At 46.3% G+C, this 26073-nt stretch overlaps 1 protein-coding gene across 4 annotated transcripts in view; it reads right to left on the bottom strand.

Annotated features, from left to right (window-relative positions):
- The window catches only part of ALKBH3 (alkB homolog 3, alpha-ketoglutarate dependent dioxygenase), a 38785-nt gene that overhangs the window by 12238 nt on the left and 474 nt on the right, over positions 1 to 26073 (bottom strand). For 3 of the 4 annotated variants that reach the window (XM_037069057.1, XM_037069058.1, XM_037069059.1), the window contains exons 2-8: positions 24323 to 24473; positions 23867 to 23970; positions 22666 to 22700; positions 20228 to 20275; positions 19217 to 19320; positions 17633 to 17721; positions 11256 to 11465 (exon numbers count right to left, since the gene is read on the bottom strand). In XM_037069057.1, coding sequence (XP_036924952.1) covers positions 11256 to 11465; positions 17633 to 17721; positions 19217 to 19320; positions 20228 to 20275; positions 22666 to 22700; positions 23867 to 23970; positions 24323 to 24401 — 669 coding nt within the window. In that variant the 5' untranslated portion in view covers positions 24402 to 24473. Of the gene's footprint in view, positions 1 to 11255; positions 11466 to 17632; positions 17722 to 19216; positions 19321 to 20227; positions 20276 to 22665; positions 22701 to 23866; positions 23971 to 24322; positions 24474 to 24801; positions 24907 to 26073 lie in introns of those variants that run through there. The other variant, XM_037069060.1, reaches the window with a different exon arrangement.

Genomic DNA, 26073 nt, shown 5'->3' with positions numbered 1-26073 from the left:
GTTTTAGATTTAATTCTCCAATCCACCTTGAGTTGTTTCTCTCCCCTGCCCGCCCCCCCCACCTCGGCCAGACTTCCGGGTACTTACACCAAGGAACTGGCTGGACTTTTTGAACAGGATCAACCATGGTGCGTGTTGCTCAGGTGCCAGGCTTGTTAGGTACTATTATTAACGTTCCTGCTAATCCTGTAAGGGACGTGATATTACATTGTCCATCCTTCTTAAGCCAAGGGAGCTGGAAGGAAAGCACGTTTCTAAGGCAAAAGGCTGACACGAAGCAGGCAGGGCTAGAACTTGAACTTGTATTTGCCTAGCTCTAAAGTCTATACAATTTCCACTCTCCTGTGCTCTCCAAAGTGATCTCTATTCCTTCTGAAATCCTGTAATGTTTCCTGTCCTAATTATAAGGTATCCTGACTGTCCCATGAGAGTCAGAAATACCAACAAGGAGCATAAGTGAGGAGTGTGGGCGAGTGACCCCAGCGGGCAGCGGGGACCACAGAGGGTCAGAGTGCCAGGGCTGTGTACGGGGGCAGCGGGCTGCTCTGCACTCTGGCTCCCAGCGCCCCCAGAGTAGCTCCATCTGGGTTTTCCAGGGAAGCTGATAAGTGGAATTTTTATGTTAAATGTCCTGAGGTTTTGGCAAATAATTCAGTTTCTTTAAAACTACTGGATAGTATACACACAAGTCTGAAGACCAGATTCAGCCCCAGAGCTCCCAGCTGCGCTGCTGATGGACCCAACACACAACTCCCCTTTCACACCCATGTTTCGTCATCCTTTGTATTGACGCCCTGCCGGGTCTCTAAGCTCCGAAGCCAGGCCCGTCACCTGCTGGGCTTCTGTGAGTCTCCCTTGGCCATTCCACATGGCAGTGCCCGATAGGGAGCTTGGGACACACAGGCTTCTTCATCTTCAACAATCACATTCTTAACCTCAGTGACCCCAAGTCAACCAGAAAAGGCCGTTGAAAGAAAAATATGCTTCTGAATGAGTGACCTCCATCACCAAGGAGACATCTGGTTTTCCACGTCACCTCTGATCCCACAGGTAAGTTCCTTATCTAAAAATGTTCCATCTTTTTACTAGAAGGATGCTTATAAAAACAAAAAACAAATGAGCAAAGTAGGAGCCTGCTACTCATTTCCCGAGCTCACAGGAAGCTCCTGACATGTGGTTGCTATTATTAATTTCTGCACTGGAGGCCCCAAGGAAGCTACCATGGGCCCTTGAAACCTGGAAGGACTTAAGTTAACGAGCAGGTGGAGAGCATATCTAAGGAGCAAAGAGGTAATTCAGCAGAATGGTGCAATCACACAGGGAACAACGAGAGACCCAAGTACGCTGAGCAAAGATCATGGGACAATTCGACAGTCTGGCTGAAGGAGTTTACTTTTACCTGTTGGTTCAGGAGGAGCAGATAACGATGTCTGAGTTGGAAAACAAATCGATGGCAGCAGAGAGCTCAATCCTGGCTCTCTGCTTCTCTTTCCCTACTCCCTTGCCCCGAATGACAGCACTTTACACATTGTCTACACTACTGGTTTCAGTTCATTCGACAAACGCTTTCTGAGCCGTGTCGGGCAGGCACAGGATTTAACACTGCCTCGGCCTCCTCTTCTGTACAACGGGGGCAAGTAACAGCAGTATGAACTTCATGAGACTATGGGAGGATCACATGCAAAGAACTTCAAACAGAGCCAGGCACAGAGTCAACACGACACACCTGTCATCGGTCATTATCACTCCTTTACTGTTGTTATTCTGACAACGCCCAAATGACTTCTCCGGCACAGGCCGGTCACCTGACCTCTAGACTTAGCCAATGGCCCACTTTACATCTGAAAGTCTCAAGCATCTCAAACTTACCATGGAGAAGGAACTCTTGATTCTCCCTAGGAATTCTCCTTAAGGCCAAAACCAAATGCAAAAATACCCACTCCTCCTCCATCTGACAGAGTAGCACCTCCATCCACCCACTGATCAGCCAGAAACCTGGAAGTCAGTCCCGACCCTACCCTCACAATCACCATCTCAATCACTGTCGGCAAGTTCTGCCGGTTCTTCCCCAAAACCAGACATCAGATTCCCGCACTCGCTCAACTCCACTGCCCCCTTCCTAGTGCGAACCGGCCATCTCCCACTGAGAACTGGCACCACGTTTTACCCAGTCTCCTGCTCTTGCCTCTCCCCAAACTGGTCTTCACACTGCAGCCAGACTGACCTTTTACAACGGAAACCAGGCCGTGTCTCCACCTCGCTTATTTGCACTGCACTCAGAGTGAAACCCCAACTCAGAGCTCAGGATCATTACTGCTCTCTGTTCATGTGACAATTGTCCAGCTCCTGTGACCCCCGTGAGGGCAGGGCCCACATTTGTCGTGCTCACTGCTCCAGCTCCAGAGTCAGGCAAGGGTACCCCATACATGGTAGATGCTCAATTAGTACTTGGGGGGGAAGGAGAAGAGAGAGAGAGAAGATGAACCACTCTGAAAACACCTGGCATAAAGATGGTCACTCTGAGAGGGGTGAGTTCTTCAGACAGTCCGAGAATTAAGAAAATTTTGGAAATGAAACACTTAACATTGGAGAGGAATAAAGAACTGAAAATAAGTCCTGTTTTTAACCTGACCAAGAGAACAGTGAGATCATGAACAAAAATGGACTTTTCAGCAGGTGGAACTACACTTTTTCTCAGAGAACAATAATGTGATTTTAGGATTTCAAGTTAGAAGTTACAAGGGCTGTTATAACTGAACATGTCTCATGAACACGCAGAAAGTGATGACTGGGACTTGAGATAAAAGTCAAAGCTGGAGGTCAGAGATTCAGAACTCACCCCATCAAAGAAGGAATGGTCAGAGCCAGAAGAACAAATGAGACCGTACTCACTTACTCACCCTCAAACACACACTCACACACAAACACACACACTGCTAAATGCTGGGGACATAATCATAAAGCACAAATGGACTGTGGCCAATGGCCGTTACAATCCATTGCCAGTTTATAATCTCCTAAAAGACAGTATAGTCAAAGATAACAAAATCAAAGATCATCTTGAACATATTCAAGGGACTGAAGACAAAAGAAAAAAACTTCAAAGGTGGCAAGAAGTATGGTAAGAAAAATAGGAGAATAACAAAGTTAACGTAGTCTTTCGGAAGCCAAAGGGAGACAGAAAAGGCAGCCAATAGAAGGCTGAGTTTCCAGCAGAGAGTGACGGGTACTGCTGGCTAACGCTACAAGGGGGAAGAGCATGACGGCGGAGGAAAGGCCCGGGTGCTCGCTCTCTGGGCCCACACCACCGGCATGCGAGCAGAGCGGGCCGACGCAGCTAGAGAGCAGGTGTCTCAAGAGCGAGCTGAGTTGTGAGGAAAGGGAAATTTCAGATCCAGAACACTTATCCCAGAATCTGTGTTTCAGGAACAAGAAATAAAGGCAGATGTTACTTGTCTGCATGGTCAAGAAATGGGTTTCCTTGAGGTGGTAACAGATACAATAAGGAATTCCCTTGCTCTGTGGTCCAAGAATCAGATACACATGCAGCTGCTTGAGAATTACGGTCAAAGCTTTTTTTTGTAGCCTGGATACTTCGAAACCTAAATGTTAGCCTGTGCCCCACCTAATGAACCTAGTGACGGCCACCTGTCCCTTTACCTGCCCTAGCTGCCGACTTAGGACTCTGCCAACAACGTCCTCCCTTTTGAGGGTCCTCCTTCAGTCTTTCCCCGCCACATTGTGGGCTTGCCTTGCCTCTGAGCACCTGGCTGGCTTCTAGACTGCTTGGAGGTTCGTCTGAGCTTGCAGTGATATTTGGACCACAAGGTGGTTTCTATAGTGCAAACACAAGAGCACAGCTGGACTTCCTGTCCACAGTAATAACACATTTTAAAAATCTGATATAAACAAACATATTAGTTATGGAAATTACGGACAGACGGCAGAGCTAGGACCCTACAAAGTCATCTCCACGGTTGTTCTGCTGACTCGACCACACTCTAACTGATATCATCAACATCGATCTGAAATACATGACTTTAAAAACAGAAGCAGCTGTTTCTGAAACAAGATCTGCTACAGCACAAGGCTGGCTGAAAAAGCGGAGATTTGAAATCATTGAGGTTATCTGTTTAAAATGGTTTTAAACTCACTTACCAAAAAAACTCTTTGGGTTTTTATTAAACCCGTTCCTGATGTTGGGCACTGATCTGGCACAGAAGGTTCTGGTAGGTGAGTGAGAACCCTAGGCACAGGGGCCTAGGCGAGTGCAGTCAGTCAACCTACACGGGCACACCCGGGGCCGGCTGTTGCATTCACCAACCGCGAGAACAAATGTCGGAGACTTTCAGGGTTCCAAAGATGTTACTGTATTGGCCAAGTTTAACCTGCGCAGGGGCGAACTCTCCAAAGTGTCCGGAGACACGGTACCCGCAAGGGCTGCAAATGAGAGTCGCGCCAAACGCTTACAGGCTTAGGGTTTTAAGGAGGCGCGCAAGCAAGCTGGATACAGAAGCAGATGTGGCAGTTAGCGGTTGGCTCAGGGGCACAATAGGGTTACTGATTATTGGTGAGTTAACTCGTGCACCGGCTCGTGCTCCTTTATTTGGTCAGTCGAGCTCGTGCACAGGGGCAAAATTTCCCTCCCTAGTGACTGTCCAGGTGGCTATCTGCCTGACTAACCTTTGCTCTTAAACCACATCCTGGAACACACCCTGCTCTTCGGGCGTGTCCCGGAGCCTCTTTGCGTTAGTTAGTAAAACACCTTTTGCTTCCTTACAGCTATGTTCTGGCTAGTTCCCCTTGTCCTCAACACCGGCCTCGCTCACAGAGGAGGCCTGGAGGCCGGCGCCCGGCTTCCGAGGCAGCAGCTCTCTCCGCAGGCATCTGAAATCAGCACTCACTCAGACAAGGCTAGAGCGAGGACTCCCATCTCTCCTTCCGGACTGGCCACCCTAAAGCCAAAGGCAGTTCAGTGCGACACACCTGCTGACATGTTTGCTGGGGGCAGGACAGGAGCGAGAAATTCCTAAATTCAAGCAGAAGCTTTACACTCACTGTCAGAGTCATTTCAGCTCCACTAAACGAGCATTTGAAATCAGAAGAGTTTGCGTGAGGAAGATTCCATTACAACTTTTCCAAGGAACACGACTTAAACTATTCTCTCAAAAGAGTCTTGACCTAAGATGGTAGCACTGAAAACAAATGCTCTCCCCCGTCTCAGGGTTGATAAGAACACACCCCACCACTCAGACATCTGGCTGACCCCAGTCACCGGCACAGGGCACACCCCTCCAGTCACCTCCTGGCAGCAGAGTCACCACCTCAGCCCAAACCGAGGACAGAGCCTGATCGCACACAGCCCCTCCCCCCCTCCCTTTCCTGTACTTTCACTGTGTCTTCTGAAATTCTCACTCAGGGACAAGCAAATGCACCCAAATCCTCTCAGCCTCACGTGCTCTGAAGGGTCCCTCTACACATCCTCGTCCTAATTAAAACCTAGTTATTCCCAGAAGATTCCAAATTCCCTGAGACTTTTCCAAGGGACACACTCCATAACCCTTTCAGACTCTGCTCCTCTGAGCTCCACCTCTGCTCTCCATCTCTGCCTTGCTCCCAGGTGTACACAAGGTGTAACAACCTCCTAACCATCTATTGGCTTCTCCTCTTGCTCCTTTCTAGTCCAGGCTCCACACAGCAGCAAGGAACCTGGTAAAAAGGTCAATGAGAGCATGTCACTCTTCTGTTTACTAGACACCAATGGCTTTCTGATGTGCTTAAAACCCACTCCTTCCTGAGGTTCCCGAACGTCTGCACATCCTGGCTCTGACCCACGCCCCCCACCGCATCACCCGGGACTCTCCTCGCTTGCCGGCTTTGCCCCAGGGTGGGGCACCCTTCTTCTCCAAACGCACCGAGCTCCTGCCTACATCAGCTAAGCAGTCAACCACCATGAAAATGTGACTTATGAAAGATATGACAATCACCAGAAGGTCTAGGATTAGTTCTTATGAGTTCAGCAAAGGGTAGGAAAAACCCTACCCTTAAGACAAGGTCTAAAAAACTCAAGCTTGTAAGCAGACCCGTACCCAATCACGACAAACGTGACAACGGACGTGGGAAAAGGCTGCTCTCCGAAGATTGAAAGTACTATTACAGACAGCACAAAGCCGGAGGGCTCTCTGCCAAAATTCATTTCACCCAGCAGTAGTCAGAGCATGGGTCCCAGCCTGAGTAAGGCCCCAAGAAAGCAAATGATGATTCCAACCGCCAACAGACGTCAAGTCGGAAGAGAACTCAAGTCCCACCAGGACTATCCACTTAAACACGCACACACTCACTTGCTCACTCCCTCACGCACACTTTCCAAACCATTTACAAATGACCCTAAAGACAGGAGCTCAAAACCCATCACCATTCCTGAGCCACAGGCCACTTCTCTCCCCCCAGGTCTCCCGCCCCTCCCCCAGTGAATGCCACTGCACAGGCCGAGGGGATCCTGGGATCGAGCTGTACCGCCATTCATTTCCTTTTTCAATTTCCACATCTAAAGTCACCAGGGCACCTACCACTTACAACAGCTTAGAAACTCACTGATTACTGCAACCACTTTCACTGTGCCTTTCCTGGGAAACTTCCCTGTTACTCTCATCCAGTAGCTACCAATTATCATCCCCAATTACAAAAGGGGAATAAGGATAAATGAGGCAGAGGAGTGCTTTTTACCAGTGACAGAAACAGGAGACAAAACTTGATTTCCTCAATTTCATTCTGGTATGTTTTAAAACAACGATGGTTATCCATGATTTCCTTCAAGCATTTCTTGTCACTTCCCAGGACTGATGCTGCGGCGGCCTAGGCGGAGGCTGTCCCTACTCCACGAAGTGCTGCCCACGGTTTACTCAGTTTTCACACTCCAGCTAGCCAGTATTACGTTACTTTGGATTCCAATATCCTCATCTCTTCTCAAGTGCTGGAAAAACGATCAAACGGACCTTTTTATACTCTGCCCTTCCCGGGAGTGTACATAGAAGCAATCAGCCAGGGAGGCACCGGGAAATCCGATTCTCTGGGCGCTCTGGAGCCTCTACCACCACAAGTGGTCCACCACCACCTCTCCTGGCGACAAGAACAGGGCTCACATCCTCCAGAAGGTGCTAGAGGGAGGGGCGCTTAGAGAAATGCCTAACTCACCTCAACTCAATCACCTGAGGTAGGCAGAAGCCCCTGGTCTTTTCGGAATCCCAATATTAAGGACAGATCTACCCATGAGCCACATGCTGGAAAAACAAGGCCTCTGGCATCTGAATCTCGTGCATCCCAAACTTCCTGCTGTTACCTAATACCCCCCCAACTCAGCCATCACGGTTTCCAGGGTAACCGACAGAGAAATAGCAGCCTGCCAAATGGCTTTTGTAGTTCCCCTTCCAGCTTGTTTTTCAGGATGGAATTAAAGCTAGCTGGAAAAAGAACGGGACTAATCTTTACAACAGGGACACAATGCAGCCTGAAATGTACAACCGCATTTGGGACGTAGAAGGAGCGTAGAAAAGCTCTAACAAACTCGGCTTGGCAGAATTTCCAAAACATGTCAGCTGAGGTAGATATAGTTGGTAAGCTTTACTTCTGTCTTAAGACGGTATAGCCTGACATTGGCCAGGGGATGGATACAGTGCTATTTACTGGGACTTTAGCCAAATTAACAAAAGAGGGGGTGGCCCTAGTGGAAGAGCAAGATCAGGCCGGTTTATTATGCCCCTGCCACCCCCCCACCCTGTGCACTTTATTATCATTAAAGGAAACAGTAACTCACTCTAAAATCAAAACGAATGAGCAGGAGTTGACAGGCTTGGGCTCCAGGACAATGAGGAGGGGCTGCATCTCCGAGGACTGAGATGTTTAACCCTAGGGATGATGCATGCACGAAGCTGGCTCAGCCGTCTGCATGAGTCAGAGGGGCCCTGAGGCCCAGGGAACAAAGATCTCCTTACCATCTCAGCACAGGGAGAAACTGTTAGGGATGCAACGTCTGTGGAACTGGGGCGGCTTTCAGCTCAGCAGCTACAGAGAGCTGCTTAAGGTGCCAGACCAAAACAAACAGCTGCTGCAGGGTGGAGGAGTCTGAATACGGAAAAGAAAGAGAGACTCTTTCTCTTTGAGTGTCCCCAAACAGGTGCTTTTCTGTCTCACAGTGCATATACGAATGGAGTGCAGGAAATCTCATGATTCCCCAACGTCCGTTTCAGATAGGAAACTGACTCAAGTCGAACAGATATTAGCTCCTCCTCCGGCAGGTTAAAACTATCTGGATGTTCAGAGAGACTCCCCGTGACGACCTCCAGCACACTCCAAGTGTCTTGAAGAGAGACAGAAAAATCACAATCCACAGTGGCACACTGAGACAGGTGCCTAGGAGTCACAGAAGGGCAGACTCCTACAAATCTCACACAGAGACTAGCCAAATTTATGCCTGTTGACTTATGTTTTACTTTGGGTTGTACGGATTGTGAGTCATGCTCTCAAGGCTATCACCGGGGCTCAGAATTAGGAGTCGACAAAGACTTGCAGTGACCACTTCCTTCCACCCCTGGAGAGAAAGATCATCACAGTAAGATGGTGCTGATGCACTCCAGACGCATTTCCCAGGCTGTCAACCCAAGGAAAGACTCCTGCGTTTCCTGTTTAGCTGGACTTGCCGAGCCCCAGACTTCCATCTGTTAAAGAAACTGGAAGGACTCTTTCCAAAGGTTTAAACTTGGGTCGGCTTTACCCAAGAATGGGACTTATCGGTTCTGGGGGAAAAACCATTTTTAAACTGTGTTCACTTACGCATGATTATAATTCAAATATATTAGCATTCAATTTCCCCATCTTAAACAAAGCCAGAATTGAAGGAATACATAATTGCAACAAATTCGATCACAGCTAAGACTACGTGGGAAGCCCAAACTTACTAGAGCCAATACCCTGAGGTACTGACATGTTTGTATTTCTTCCCCAATCCGTTTCCTCAGCCAACATTGTTTCAAGATGTCAGACAAATTTTCTTCCTCATCAGATCTGTATTTACCGAGTCAGCTACTGTAGTTCCAGGGAAGGCTCCCTCGCTGCTGGCAGACAGTCATGGGGCCTTCACCACCGTCTGTGCTTCACCGCCTGCGCTCTCACGGAGTTCATCACAATGGACTCCAAGAAGCCCCGAGAAGGCAAAGCTGCAGTGTGAGCAGTCGCCCTCCTAGACAAAGATTCTGTTCCAGTGGTTGCCCTGAGAAACGATGCTATGTGATAGTTACACCCTCCACATACTCTCCGTCCTCGTGTTAACCTACAACATGACTGAGTACATTACCAACAGACAGCTCTCGATCACCATGAACGGTTCATATCAGTAAAGGAAGACCTTCAGCTTCCTGGAGGTGAAAGGAATGGAGGTGTTCTGGGCACCAGAACACCGCTCATGCTTAACACCAGTTAGAAACTGCCTGTAAGTACAATTAATTGTCCAGAAAGTATTCTTTGAAAATTCTTAAATTTCAATCTATAAATAGGCCAAAAAAGTTTTTAAAAAGGGGATGGCAGTAAATGTACATGGGTAAAGAAACGGTAAATGAGTACTTAAACACTTGGCAACAAAGAAAATAACTGCGAAGAGCCAGAGACGACGGTTACAGTACAGACTACACTGGACATACTACAGCTTTCCCGCCAGTGCGGAGGACAGGAGGATGCCCCCAGGACGAAGGCACAGCACGAGCGGGCGCTACGTCAAGAGGAGGCGGCAGACTCCATCCCACTCGCTGCTGCAGCCCCAGCTCCCAGGACCACACCTGGAGCACAGCGGCTGTTCGACACGCCTGGCTTGAGAAGAGGGTCTGGATTTAAGAACGAGATGAGGTGTACCTCTGATGTTCATATAACAGGGGTCTTACTAAGGGCAGGAGGAAGTCTTCCCACGTGGGAACGGGGGGTTTAACTGACAGGAAGCCTATGCATAAGCAGACCTAAAAGGGATACGGCAAAGGCTGGGCAGTCCACTTCCCGAGGAGTGGTGTTCCCTGGCGCGTGGGCAGGCCGTCTGCCAAGGACACTTGAGGGCCACTCCAAGGGCACAGGGGCAGGTTCGCGCAATAGCTCACTGACCACTGACAATCCCCTGCTCACACCGATCAACGTTTCAGTGTAAACAAAGCAAAGAAAACCTAAATTATGGGAAATTATACCAACAAAAGGTACTTAATGGCATAAATGCTGTAGAACATATTATGCTTCAAAATACTCTGCTTGGAAACCTAAATACACGTCAGAAAAACAGCTCAGTCCACTAAATTCAGTCTCAGAGAAGTATATTTGATGAAGGACAGACATGAGCATGGCCTAATAATAATTATGAGGTCAGATTCGAGTCCTGTACAAGAAATAGCCTTGCAGGCCTTCCGCACTGGCTGGGTCTGGCATAATTTTATAAAATGAATGATCGGGAACCTTGGTTAGAAAAAGACACACACTCTGGAAACAAGATAATTTGCAGGAAATTTGCTCTTTTCTTAGAGTTCCTACTATCTTTCTATCCACCTTAGTCATAAGGCTCTGTACTTTTTGATTTAAAAAATTACCAGCCCTGGATCGCTCAAATGTCATGCACAAAGGAGCTGGGTTGGAAGAGTGAAGGTATTAGAGTCACTTTAGTCACGGCTTCTCTGCCTGAACTGGGACAGACCACCACCTTTGAATATCTGGCTTGGAGTTCCTCCGGACGAAGTACGGAGTCACTGGAATTTCAGGAGAAGGCTAAGAAGAACATCAGGACGCACGTGACACTCCCGCACAGCACCGCGGCGGCAGAACACGGAACTTACGATCGGGCCTCTCCAGGAGCATCTCCCCTGAGCTTCCTTCCTTTCCCTTCTTGCCCCCGCCAGCCTGGGCCATCCCTTCGTAAGTCCTCCTTTAGAGCACTTTTCATAATTATAATTGTTTGAGTAATTAGTAATATCTGTCTCCCCCCATCTCCATGTGGACAGGGATGGTGTCTGTCCTTTCCACCGATGACAATGAGCCCCAGCACCTGGCACCTGGCGGGCAACATCTGTTAGGTAAATGAATGAATGGCCACTTTGGGGTAAGCAATCGGTTCAAAACGTTTCATCAACAAATCACATACTCCTATCCTCTAAATCTGAAAATAAGAGCTCTACTTTTTACACAGAATAACAGGAAGGAGGAAGAACATAAAAAAATTTTAAAAGGATACTCACTGGTGGGGGCTTCTTTCTCATCTCGAAAGTGCGTGTGGCACCAAGACTGAGCGAAGCAATGACGGGGCACCTCCCCAGCGAGGGCTCGTCGTCGCTGTGCCAGTCCACACTGTCCTTCTCGTTCCGGTAGAGATTGCAGAGCAAGGAGTTGAAGGTGTGGCCGGTGTTGTCTTCAATTCGGCTCTTCAGGGTGCGCAGCACAGGGAGCCACTGCAATCGACGGGCCGAGAGAAGGAGCAGAAGGTGGCGTCCACATGGAAAAACAGCAAGAAAGGGCAGAATCAGTCCCACCGTAAACAGGGGTGGGGAGTAAGCAAACCCCCTGGAATGCGGTAAACGGCAGGCGAGAAGGGCAGCTCACCCACCCGTTGTTTCCACTGGGAAGCAAGGTGATCTCTGCGATTTTATTGAAGTGATAAATTCAGTATAACAACGCCATGAAGACCAGGTCTATCTACCCATCTCATCCTTTCCATGTTAAATGCACGACCCTCAGAAAGGAGCAGCTGCCAATACACTCAGGGCGGTCACTTCGCTGCGTCAGCAAGGTGGCGAGTGGAGCAGTGAGGCGGTCTGCCGCCACCGCTGAGGGGCTGCCAGGGAGCTGGCCGACACAGGCTCAGGCTGAGGAGTGAGACAACCTTCTTGCTGGGTGGCCTCCTGTTCGTTCTATTCCTATTTTATTGGGAATGGCAAAACTGCTTTTGTAAAAAAGATACTTAATGTTTCCAGAGCGGCGAGCTTCCTAAAAGCAGAACCTGACGGGGGAGCAGTCGCCCTTCCCACAGAACGGAGTCACGGCACGGCCTCGAGGAGCGGGTGGCCTGTGCAGCACGGGAGCTGTAGGCAGATCACGGCCCTGCCCCCTGCGTTCCGAGTTCCCTATGGAGTTTACACTTCAGACACCACCGTCTGCACTACAACCCCTGACCCTGGAGCCACACGCAGCACAGCCGTGTTGGTTCTGGTTAGAATTCTACGTCGGCCCCCCAGAAAGCTCAAGTGCCCCCCAAGTGCTTTCCAGAGCCTCCTTTAGGGCGGTGGTTCTCAAATCTGCACTGTCCAAACCCATGAGGGCCAGCCGAACTTCTCCTTGTACGGGTTACAGCTGTGGCATTCACCATATTAAAACTAAAGCCTAAAAAAAAGTAAGCTATTGGTTCATTCATTTTAAAAAGAACAAACCCATTACACGTTAGTGAAATATTATTTTATAAAAACAACTATATTTTCTAATACAAAAACCTGGTGAGAACAGCGCTGCTTTGCAAATCTCGTTGGTGCCTGGCTTAATTAAGTACAGTTGGCTGTCATATCTTCTTCTGCACGCAATCTGTTACAGCATTTGTTTTGTGGAAGTAAATGAAGAAAAGTGCCTTCACACAGATATGTAACCAGAAAAGAGAGGAGGCACTTTTATAGCCTTTTCAAATTACAGATATTAATTATAGATATTCTTTGATATTACACCAAAACTCAACAAGTACTGATTTCTTTTTTCAGATTTTATTTCTTCATTTTTAGAGAGCAGGGAAGAGAGGGAAAAAAAGAGAGGGAGAGAAACATTGATGTGTGAGAGATACATCCATTGGCTGCCTCTCACGTGCCCCCAAATGGGGACCCGGCCTGCAACTAGCTTCCTAGTCAGGTGTGTGCCCTGACCAGGAATCGAACCAGCAACCTTTCAGTTCGTACGCCCGCACTTAGTCCACTGAGCCACACCAGCCAGGGCTGCAAGTAGTAATTTCTTAAAGATCAGTTGCAAAGTGGAACCTGAAACTGTATGAACAAACTGCTCATTCTCTGTTATGTTTACATCCACTGGTCCACCTTGCACTTGGAATAGCTCTTTAGCCCTGTTCGATTCTGTAACATCATGCACTGGTCATCTGGGAAATACTGGTTCCCTGTGTGTGCAGGTCTTCTAACTGTGGACACATTTCACACACAGTATCAAAACAACCATATCCATTAATATTACCATGGACCTCACCACAAAGGGCAAAGCACTGGGAAGAGGTCAGGCTCAAGGTGGCAGTTACGAGTTTTCCGACAATTCTAATTTTTACCTGAAAACTCAACCTCTATCGTTAGCTATAAATCCTGTTTATTGTTTTTCTTGAAGTGACACTCACTTCATTCATTTGTGAGAATGTTTGCTGAGTGCTCAAGTATAAACACATCTGCCAGTTGTTCCTCCCCCAAAACAAAAAGGCCCCCGAGGAGGCAGCCCAGCCAGCTTGCAGCATACACAGCCACACAGCGTTTCTCTCGACAACCTTCACATGTGGCTTGTAGCAGGAATGCTTCCCACGTGCTTTCCACTTCCTCACACTGTTACATACTCAAAGGGTCGAGATTTAATAAGGCTAATGTTTACTGCTTCGTTGAGGGATGTTCTTAAAGGGAGCCAGCATGTTTTAAAAAAAACTGGAAGTGCACAAATGTGAAGAATACAATGGTTTCCAGTAGAGCTTGACGACGATGCCTGATTCAAACTAAGTTTTACGGACCACACTTTTTTATCCACCATCAGTGCAAATTCAACACAGAAAAAATGTCATCCAGTCTTACTACAGCAAGTTTGACCGTGTGGCCTTCCAAAAAGAATTCTGTGGCCCACTCCAGGGTCCACAGATTGTGCTTTAAGAACTGATACATCAGAGAACCCCTTCCAAGTCCATGTTCTAGGGCTGCAGTCAAGCAGTGAACGCTCCGCAGAGGAACGCACGACACCATCAGTAAGCACATCCCACGGCTGCGGCCGGGAAACGCTGCCCGGGAAGCACACGCAGCAGTCACTCAGCTTTGCTGGGTGAGGGGAACCGTGGTGCAAGCTGGGGTCCCTTGTTATGGGTATTAATCAGCATTACATTCTAACCGAGGATTTAAAACAATGAATGGCAATGAGAACAAACAATAACTTAGGTTAGTAAAACAGAAATACTATTAAACTAACCCAATGTTCAAGAGAATACATTTCAAAGTGAAATTCCGTAATGATGTTAGCGAGCTGTATTTCCTATCTATGGTTTTAAGCTCAACTTCGTGGGGATAAAGATATGATGCCGGAGCTACACTCAGCAAGAAAAACAGAAGGCAGAGGAGGAGGGAGGCTTTACTGCAGTGTGACAGACACTGAGTGGCACCCCGGACTCCAGCGTAAGGACTGAGCGCTGTGATAGCATCCCGTCCACGTCAGGTTCTAAGTGGCTGTATATTTTTTCTCAGTTATTTCTGGTGATGAAGTAAGGAGAAAGGGGGGAAGAGGATAACGAACTAGAGGATTAATTTAGACTCTCCAACCAATCTCTATATACAGATCCCTCAGAACTGAACGTCTAAATTAAAATTCAGCACCACCCCACTGTTCAGTGAAGACATTCTATCCTTAAAAGACATTTGAGGAGAAGAGTCTGAGAAAATATGAATCACAGAAGTAAAAGGGCCCATTCAGTGGCTTTCAAACAGTGTTCTGTGGAGCCCAGGGCAGCCCAGGGGGCCACTGGGGTTACCGCAGGAGGAGAGGCCAAGCTGGTGGGCCTCCCAGCCAGGCACGGCACTCTCACTTCTCATGTACTGGGTTCATCTTATATTTAATTTGAACGAAGACTAAAGGAAGTTTAATAACCTGTGAATGAATCTGTTCCTGTGCTATGGGATGTTGAGCTTGAGACAATAATTTTAAAATTAAACAAGCATCCTCAACACACACATATATACATGAGTTCCCCTTAAAAAATTCTGGGACATGTCTTTTGATTTTGTTCAAGGTGGTACATAAAGAAACTAAACTGATTAGCAATGAAGACAAAGTTATGAGCTAGTCAAATTCAAATTAAAAATTCTAATGTGACAACCTTAATATCCAACAAAAGAGGCTTCCTTGAATAAGTCACAGTACACACCGATTATGGAATACCATGTAGCCATTAAGTATGATGCTGTAAAGGAATACTCAATGGCACTGAAACATGTTAGTGATATAGTTACCTGAAATGTAGTGCACAATGAGGTAAAGACAGTATATTCAACAAACGATGTCCCAGATACATGCAAAAAATTAAACTAGACCAACTTCTTACATCATAAACAAGAACAAACTCAAAGTGGATTAAAGACTTAAATGTGAAACTTGAAACCATAAAACTCCTGGAAGAAAACATAGGCAGTAAAATCTCGACATTTCTGTTAGCAATATTTTTTCTGATATATCTCCAAGGGCAAGGAAAACAAGAGAAAAAGTAAAGAATGGGACTACATCAAGCTAAAAAGCTCTTGCAGAACAAAGGAAACCACTAACAAAATGAAAAGACAACCTATTGAACAGAGGAAGGTACTAACCAATGATGCATCTGATGAGGGGTTAACACCCAAAATTTATAAAGAACTCACATAACTCAACACCAAAACATACAGATTATATATATGTTACAGATTTTATTATATATATATTTATCTATATTTATTATATATACATTATATATATATTTATTTTATATATATTATGTTTTTTATATATTTTACTTTATATATATATATATATATATTAAACTTTATAAAGACTGGAACAAAAACATCAGGTGAAAGAATTATCCAACATTTTAGTATTCTTCATGCTTATGTATAGTTTCTAAATTTTCAGTAATAAACACATATTACTTACATTATAATAAAAGGGTTGTCATTAAAAGGAATTCCCTTTAAGAGTTGTCAAAATGACCTTGGCTGGTGTGGCTCAGTGGATTGAGCGCTGGCCTGCAAACCAAAGGGTCGCCAGTTCGATTCCTGGTCAGAGCACATGCCTTGGTTGTGGCCAGGTCCCCTGTAGGGGGCATGTGAGAGGCAACCACACATTGATGTTTCTCTCCCTCTCTTTCTCCCTCCCTACTCTCTCTAAAAATAAATAAATAAAATCTCTAAAAAAAAAAAAAGAATATGGGAGGGGCTGTGCAGGATGGAGTGGAATAAAGGGGGGAAATGGGAGAACTGTAATAGCATAATCCATAAAGTATATTAAAAATGAATTGAAAAAAAGAGTTGTCAAACTGTTCTCCAAGCATAAAAGACCACTCCACTTAGCAGATCTTACGTGCTTTATGTTTATTACAAAGCCATGGTTCTCAACCAGGGGCAGCTGTGCTCACTTCAGCAGATGTCTGGCAATGTCCAGAGTGGTTTTTGCTGTCACAGCTCGGTGACAGGTGTTTGGGGCAGGTAGTGGGTAAAAGTCAGATTAACCGCCAAGCTTCCTGCAACGCACAGGACAACCCCAACAACAAAGAACTATCCAGCCCCAGATCACAGATACTAAGGCTGAAAAATCCTACTCTAAGATCAACTAGAATGAATGAGAAAGAACTTCTCCACAGCCTGTCTAATCCTCAACTTGTCTATGACCGTCAACAAAACAGTATACTACTTCTGACAGAAACATGGCCAGCAGTCCACGCTGGACTGACCTAATTCAATTCTCTTCACGTCTCCAAACCAACCTCAGACCTGAAGGTCTCAGCACTTCCCCGGATCACGTTCTAAATGCAGGCCCAGAGACCAAAGCACCGGAATACCTTCTTCTATGAGAAAGCCACGCACCCCTGGTCAACGTTTCGTCTGTGACCATTTCAGGAAAGTGGCAGTTCGTGATTATAAGTTACCAGAAGGTCCGAAATATGTCACGTCACACTTCTGTGTATCCCGATGCAGCAGGCAAAACTCCATTTTCTTCAAAGTCTTTTTCCATAATGCATAATATTATTTGCCAAAGGCAAGGTTCCAGGGACTAAACAGGGAGCTATTTCTTGGATCTTAACTCCATCCTCTGGACAAGTTTAATATATATACTAGAATCTCTTTGTTTACTGTCATGGAAATTTTTAAAAATAAAAGCAGCAGCAGAAACAAGCCAAAGCAACGATAAGCTGGAAGTCTAAGAAGTACAGCCACAGAAGAAACACGAAATCGACAAGAAAAACACCAACTATGTCCCACAAATCGCAAAAGAGCCTGAAAAATGAAAAGAGACATTCTGACCTCACTGGGCAGTCTTAGGACGTCGGCCCACAGTAAATGTGAACCAGGGGAGACGCAGAAGGGTTACTGCCAGGAATGCTGGGAGGCGGGAGAAGAAATGGTTCGTTTCCCTGCAGTCCTGGAGTCTGGTTCCAGGTCACTTTAGCTCCAGTTTCTCTCATCTTTGGATCAAAAGCACAGCAATGGCAGTGAGCACAAGGACTCCGTGTGTGAGCCCCAAGGGTTTTCTGAAGCGGGAAAGACCATGCAGCCCAGCACAGCATTTTATTATTATTTACGGGACTCAACACTTACGGTTTATAGTCTCTAACACCTTATGATACAACAACAATGTTCCAACATACGTGCGGATTGGGCTCCATAGTGACTCTGGAGTAAGTGTAGGGAAGCTCGCCATACCACGCTGTAAGTCTTGGCTGCTGGTAAGTTACATCTAAGAGAGAAAATACAGGGCCTTTGAAATGGTTTAGTGCTATTTGCCATGTACCTAGCGAGTGCCAACCACTCTGCCTCACGTTGTGCGGAAGGCTGTGAGAAACACAAAGGACGGGCAAGGACAGGCCTGACCCAAGGCTCCACCTTCCTTAGAGGACAAGGGATTCAAGGTGAGATTAAAGAAGAACACCACAAGGAGGTACACTGGCATGAACAGAATGAGCAAAGGCTCTGAGGTGAGGAGGTGTGACTTCCTTGGGCCAGTTACAACATCGACAAGGGTGAAGGAGCCAACCAGAGACAAGGAGGGTCTAAAAAGCAGGACACAGAGCCCAGAGCCTCGCAGGCAGGAGTCTGGAGCCCCACATCCATACAAGAAGCAACACACGCCGTCTGCCGGGAGTCACTGCTGTGTGTGGCTTCGATTCTGCGGCCCAGACAGAGTGCTGCCGACCACAGCGGGAAGCTGCCTGCAGTCGGAAGCTTCGCGTGTCCAGTTCACTGAGGGAGGGAGCTACCCGTAGACCTGCTAGTGCCCCCACAACTGGCATCAACTGCCAACAACAATAAGAACAATAAAAACAGCTAACATTCACTGATGGCTTACTGTGTACAGGGCATTCTGCCAAGTACTGCTTATCACACATTACTTCACTTAATTATCACAACAACCATATAAGGTGGGTATTCTTATGAGCTCCATTTTACAGATCAGAAAACCAAGGACCAGCAAAGTAATGTAATTTGCTTAAAATTAACAATTAATTTGAATAAAAGTTAGCAATCGAAGCTAAGTCTGTCCCCAAAAGCCCCGCTACATAAACTGCTGGGAGTTAGGAGAGAAAACTGACTCTTATTCTGATGTCTGAGTCACATATGAAGCCAGTATACTTGCCTCTTTCTTTACAGAAAATTTAAATTCACTCAACGTGCCAGAAAGGAATTGTGTGCTAGAGCACAGACTCCCCCTAGTGTCCACCTCCGGTACAACAGGTACTGTTCTTTGGGGGACGGACGACCACAGGGGAGCAGGTTGAAGATGAGGTTGTCTTTACACGCTCACCAAAGTAGACGATAAAGCCACAGGAGGCTGGACTCTTCCAGTGAAACTAATAGAGACTAAAAAGCCAGTAGGAAGGATTGCGAAAAAATATGTGCCAAATGAGAAACAAAGCCCTGGAAGTTTCGATGAAGGAAGAGGAAAGCCGGCACCACCTGAAGCAGCAAAGGCAGAGCGCAGGCACAAGGGCAGGTGAGTGTGGCGCCCGGGTTGGGCCAACCCAAACGCCCTCTGCTTCTCTGGGCTCCTGCCCCATCCTCCTGCCCCGTTCTCTCTGAGCACCGTCTGCCATCTCTTCTGTCCCCTCTGGCTAATCGCTACCCATCCTGGGGGTCTCGGGCAGGCTGTGGTGAAAAGCAGCAACGGTGCAAGGCACACCCCAAGCAGGGAGCCCAGGCAGCAGCGACCACTGTGATCTCCGGGACCGACTTACTCTCTCGGATGCCGGTCCTCTGTTTCCAGGGAACATCTTGACAAAGCTGTTCCAGTACCCAGTCGGCTTCTTTTAAGTCAACAAAGCCAGGATACAAACGTACCCTTGAAGCAGAAAGAACTCTTATTAACTAAAGAACACAGAAAAGATGGGCGTCAGGCGCTATCAGAAGAGCCAATCAACCTGGCACGGCCGCCTCCTGTGGGCACACGGAACCACCTTGCCACCCTCCACAGCAGGCAGAGCCCAGTCGCACCCAGGTCATGATGTTCCAGACGGAAAACAAACTCCTTCCGTGTTAATGCCAATAAAACAGGCATGAAGGATAAAGGGATTCCTGAGCGCTCTTACAGACATGGGTGAAGTGTTGCGCCAGCTCTGCTGAGCGGGGAACCTTGGGCTGGTTACTTAACCGCTGAGTGTCATCTGCAACAAAGTCGATACCCACCTCACACGGTCACTGGGCAAAGTAAAATAACTAATAAAATGCCTGGCCCTGTTATTTTAACAACTGATAGTCTCCCGAGACTTTGCCAATTGTAGGGGAAGCAATCATTTATAATCGTATTATAATTAAAATATACAAACAAAGTTCTTTCTCTCACTGAATGTGCACTTAGTTCAGCAATGCCAGGTCAGTTCCAAATCATTTTAGAGAGCCTTCCCTGGGTACATGCTCCTCAACTTTACTCTCTGATGATGCACTGGCTGTTTTGAAAGAGCCAAAGCTCACCTAAGCCATACCTGGTTCACCACAAGATGTGACCAAAACAATGCAGCTGTCTCCTTGTGTCACAGTGAAACTTGCTTTAAGGGGCGGGGTTCCCAAGGGGTTATGACAACAGCAGTGCCCCTGGGCTAACTGCAGAGATACCTTCTAAGCAATTCACTAGAATATGTCAGTGCTGAAATACTTGTTTTAAATGCCTCATTATTTTATAGTGACAATTAGTATACTCATGCATTAAGGTGATGTTTTCAAAAATTTTTAAAACAATTAATGTCACTTACCTAGATACGCCTGTGGGTGACAGGCTGATTTCATATACACCCTCTTTGCTAAAGGAACAAAGAACACAGACTCGTTAGTATCAAACAGGGCAACTCAACCCGCCGAGGGGAAGGGCTATCCTCTGGGACTCCCAAAGCCCTGGCTCGCCAGAGTCACTAAACAATGAGGGTGCCCTACGTGGCAGGCTTCTTCCACCGTTGAGAGCAGGGGCGAGGGGCAGCACATCATTAATGGTGTCGGGAACAGAACCCTGACAGGATCAGACCACAGAGAAGACTGTAATGAAATAAATTCTGATCCCACCCCTCTCTATATCATCCACAGTTTGGGCTGAAGCCCAGCAATCTAGCACACAAAAGGGTGCCAAATAGAGCCCCCACTTTGGAGACTCGGGAATAGGGAGGCATGTAACAGGCAGCAGGGGCTCTGAGTGTCTGTTGCTTTCGGATCCACGTCTAATGAGCTGCACCTCTGGTTAAAGTCTGTCCAAGGCTCCCGCCCACTTTCCAGCATTGCACTGCAGGTCCCTGTGATCTGGCCCCGCCTCCTGACGGCTCCCGCCAACTCACCATCCTCCGGCAACAATCACTGCCTGGGGTCTCAAGGACACCACCAGGTTCAAATCCCGAGCTTTTCTCCATGCCAGGATACCTGCCCACCATCCAGCACTCCAAACCAGCCCACCCCAGCTCTGGTTCAGTGGAAAATTCTAATTCATCCTTCAAAATCTCAGCTCAGCATCAACTTCCTGACCTTTAATCCACCCCAGTGGTAACAACTCATCCTCGGTGCTACCGTAAGACCTTACATATGAATCTGCTGGTCCATGATACACAGGCTGGCAATTTACCTGATTACATATGTATTTCACTTACAAGACTGTGGGCTACTGAGCGGCAAGAAACGGGCTATTATTCTGTTTCCTAGTACCTAGCACGTAGTAGTTGAGCAATAAAGCTAGGTGAATTTAATCAAATGTGTAAAAGTACAAAACTCTTGCAGCTGCGCAGTGTGCTGAGGTCCATGCAAGAGAGCGACCCCGACTGGATTAGTGTCTCTATCAAGACACCCGTGTCAGATCCTCCTCAGAAAGGTGAGTTGTGCAGGATAATATACAGGAACGGTGTTCACACTCACTCTGCCATGTGAGTCAGTAGGTCGTGATCTCTGTGCTAGCTCCTAGGTAGATGTGTGAGCCCCTCTGAGCCAAAAGGTAGGCAGAACTTCCTAAGTGTGTTGCCTATGAAGTTTCCCAGAACGTGAATACAATGTTTCACTGTGCTTTTGGGCTACACTTAGAAGCTGGCTCACTTCAAATGGGAGCCATACTTCTGGCTAGTAAAAAAAATCTAGCATAGCTAACTTTAGATAACCAAAATTAACAAATCCTAGGGTCAAGTAGGAATGAGTTCTGTCATTTTGCTCCTGACTGGCAAACTCACAATTGCCCATTTTTTCCCAGAATGTCCTGCCAGTACCTTATAACGGGTCTCATGGTTTTGTTTATTCTCTTTATCACCAACGGAAACAACGTCACATTGGTATTTGTAAAACCACCAAGGCCGTCAGCGCTCCTAGAGTGGGCCTGCGGTGACCGGGCGCTCCAGACCCTCAGTATTACGGACCAGGAGCCTGAAGGGCAGAGGGGTGGCAACAAACTACCCAGAACGGGGTACACAGCTAACTGGTGGCAGGGCCACAACGACACATCCTTTCTGAAAGTATGATGACATCTGTGTTAGTTTCCAATATCTCTAAGATGCACAATTCGATCGTTAACAGCCAAACAGCTTCACAGTCTGCTCATGGGTGATAACATGAGCCTGGCGCTACACTGCCAACACAAAGAGATGCTTTCCACTGACAACTCATGTACATCAGATAGAAACTGAAACGCAGGGTCGTCAAAGCATCTTTCAACAAGTTTGAAAAACCAAACATTTTAGACACAGATTAATGTAAGAGGAATGTTTGCTATCGTTTACTTGCTCTGGAACAGTTGTGTGGTTTTAAGAAACAGACTGTAAGGTCATCTAGATTTCCAGCAGCTGTCATCCACATTGCTGGTGACACAGCCTAAAGCCTTCTCTGAGAGCCATGTTTCAGTGACGCAGGAGAAAGCCCCTCAGTCCTAACCTAGGAGGTGGTTCAGCCAATTGTCTGCAGATACGTCAGTGAGACGGGGTCCGGGAATCCACACCCGTGTCCGCAGTTTCACATCAGATGTCTTGCTGCATTTTCCACCCCACTGGTACATTCAGAAAGGGTTCTCAAAAGACTAAGTTTAAAGACATCTGAGATAAGAATATCCCAGCCCCAAATTAAGAAATGAGTGGAGCTGTTATCTCTTCTAGATGGAAGAACCAGGGTGGGGGAAAGACCCTGGCCCTCCATTTCAGTGTGGGCACCGGTCACGGGAAGGCAGAAAGGTACCTACTCGATCACACGCGGCTCCGGGGCTCTGCGCACCACCTGCGGGGAAACAGGCAGCTCTGACTCCGGCTCCTCAGCCTCAGGGAGGCCGCCTCGCAGGATGGCCAAAACCTCTCATTTCCGGGCAAAATACATAAGGTCTCAAACTATCCTTTTTTTAATTCCAAACTCTTACTATCCCACCAGAAACCCTTGTTTCTGCTCTTCTTAGAACTACTTTATAGTTTCTCATGAGCCTTAAAAGATGATGTGATTGAAATTAATCCATTTTCCTTACAACTGGCAGCTCTGGAAAAACTTTTCCAGGAGCATTTTAAAAATAGAAGATATTCTACGAAGGGATTTGGATCATTATTTATAAAATCATGACTATAGCACAGCAATGTTCAACTGATGTGCCACAGAAATTTTTTAAACATGCAATACCTATTTAGTCAACGCTGACTTCCTTTCCCTTAGATTGTCAAATAAAAAAATGACAACAGCCAACATAATAATAGCCTGTCTTGAACCATAAACATATAGGTCATATAAAAGAATTGCATCTTATTGGCCACATCGCATAATAAGGTTGCATCTGATTGGTTAATTTTTGGTTCCAGAAATCCTTGGATACATATAGGTACTGGATTCTTTAAAAAGAATATAGGTACTGGATTCTTTAAAAAGTATATAGGTACTGGATTCTTTAAAAAGTCACTTTGAAGCAAAAAGGGTAGTAGGTAAGTACTATTATCCTTTTTTGTAAATCAATGAAAATTATACCTTTTTTGTCAGATTGACAAAAAGTATATTTTTTGGTGTGTTGCAGAATTTTAGTAGTTTATGTGTGCCATGAGATGAAAAAAATAACTATTATAGAATGATGGCTGATTTTTAACTCTTTTTTACACTTTGTTAAAAAGAGCGAATCTTTACTGTTTCTGACATTTACCCCCCATGAAAAAAAGCCTCCTAATCATGTTCTATCTTCTGTGCCAAAACTAAAAATAAAATGTATTTATATACGCCTACCTACAATTTGGGGACAGACTACAGAGAATCCTCAGACGTACTTAGAAATTGAACCTCTACATTTCATTATTATTCTAGTCCTTTAACTTTCTTTTCATTAGTGAATTTATTCAGTCACTACGCGTATCCTATGTGAATATAACTTTTATAAATAAATCCTTGTTACTGTTGAAGGATAAACAAGAATTTACCTGCTGGGGTTCTCTGAACACAAACTGCTTGTCTGACAGATGACGCTCCTTGTTTATCCAGGTCTGACCAGGCCTCTGGTGGAGACGGCTCTCGGCAGTGGTCACTGAAGCAAGAGAGAGGCTCAAACCGGGGGAAACTGCTCTCACCACCCTCTGCCGAGCAAGGACCAATGAAATCCACTCAGGTACAACCTCCAGGACATCTACAAATTAACTGGCAAGGTCTTCCGAAGACCTCAGCCCACACCTGGGGGTGGGGGTGTCTGAGTGTAGTGACTGTACATCAGGCATACTCAAGCTCAACTCTTAGCTCCCCGGCAACAAATCCACAAAATACACCAGCCACATTTTAAGTAATTCCTGACCATCGAAATGGAAGTCCATTATAAATCAAAGGGATGTAAGGAAAAGAGGGTGATGATTGTCCACATGCACAGGACTCCCACAGGTTCTTGCCTGGCTGAGCAATGGCCTGGCTCTTAGCAGAGCCGGCCCAGGCTCCCTGCACCCGGGCTCGCCGTCTTTTGTCCTCCATGTTGACCAGGAGGGCTTCTGCTCTCAGCTTTCAGAAGATTTCATGCCTCACATGAACCACACAAATGGTTATCTGTTTTTAAAAAAAAGATGCTTTTAGTTGGGGTTGTGAGAACTTGCACTACCAAGGGGTAATTATAATCCTTTCAGGCATAGAGACTGCTCAATAGCAACCAGAACTTCTATATAAAATCACCATCTGTCATCACATCTCAATTAAGAGGCCTACTAAGCACTTAGGGTTGCTGGCTTTAAGGTTTGCCTTTTGCAATCTTATTATAGTGCTTTCACTACATTCACAAAATAGTGCATGTTAAGAAATTCTAAAACCAGGATTATGAACCACATGACTCTTATTAGTCCCCAAGAGCAGAACATAAGGAAACTAACACTGCACCTACACAGAAAGTGAGAAATAGACTAAGGCTCAGTTTCTAAGATTTCCATATCCCATTACCACGGGCTGCATCAGACTTCCCTGGCATCTTAACAACATCCATGGCCTGTCTCAGAAGATCTGACACAGGATGGACACAGCATCACAGGAGATGGTAATTGACAGATGTGTGTGAGGACCACAAGGTTAAGTGCCTCACCCCAAGTCACGTGTAAAATCGACAGCAGATATATTAACATTCAAATTTTAAGTTATAGTCTTCCGCTAATTGAAAAATCCACTCCATAACGGTAATGTAACACTAATTTGACTTTTTATTGATAAAATTTTAGTTCACAGCAAATACAGGAGCACACAGAGCTACAAAAACAAACAAGCCAGGGAGGTTTAGGCCATGTATTTTGAAAGTATAATCTACTTCTTTTTATTTTTTTAAGATTTTATTTCTAGAGAGGTAAGGAGAACAAGAGGGAGAGAACCATCAACGTGTGGTGGCCTCTTGCGTGTCCCCACTGGGAACCTGGCCTGAAACCCAGGCATGTGCCCTAGACCAGAAATTAAACCAGAGACCCTTCCTTTCCTAGGCCAGCACTCAATTCACTGAGCCACATCAGCCAGGGCTTTAAGAGTCTACCTGAGAAAGTTTCTCAAAGGTAACAAGCTTATTTTATGGCTTGTTAAGCCTCCCACCCCTGGTAATTGATTTCTGATCTGTGGGTTTAACAAATTCCCCAGGTAGTAAGTATGAAATTCTTCTTATTTAATAAGTGGGGAGATTAAAGAGAGGCCACCACCTGCCCCCAAAGAGTTAATGGCTACCCTGATGGGTGTAGCTCAGTTGGTTAAGCATGTAGGCAAAGCCAAGGGTTGCTGGTTGGATTCCCAGTCCAGGCACATGCTTGGGTTGGAGATTCCACCCCTTGTCGGGGGGCATATGAGAGGCAACCGACTGATGTCTCTCTCCCTCTAAAAATAAATAAATAAATAGATAATCTTCAAGAGTTAATGGCAGAATCAAAGGCCAACTCTGCAGTACCACAACACGTATAGAGAAAGTCCTCCTTCGACATTTTCTCTAAATTGAGGCCTTAGAAGCTTAACACGACAATCAGCTATAGTTCTTGCTCTGTTCACAGGTCAGCGATATATGTCCTGGGCGGTTGTTGAAAATACAGATTCCAGAGCCCCATCCCAGACCTACCGAATTCCTGGAGCTCCAAAAGTCTGTGAACTAACCCCACCCTCCACCCCGGAATTTTTTAGCCAGATAAAGCTT

Source organism: Sturnira hondurensis, unplaced genomic scaffold, assembly GCF_014824575.4.
Source record: "Sturnira hondurensis isolate 20B ecotype Veracruz unplaced genomic scaffold, ASM1482457v3 Scaffold0018399, whole genome shotgun sequence".
In the NCBI taxonomy this organism is placed as follows: Eukaryota; Metazoa; Chordata; class Mammalia; order Chiroptera; family Phyllostomidae; genus Sturnira; species Sturnira hondurensis.
Note: the sequence above shows the minus strand (reverse complement) of the source record. Positions and strands in the feature narration are given on the sequence as shown.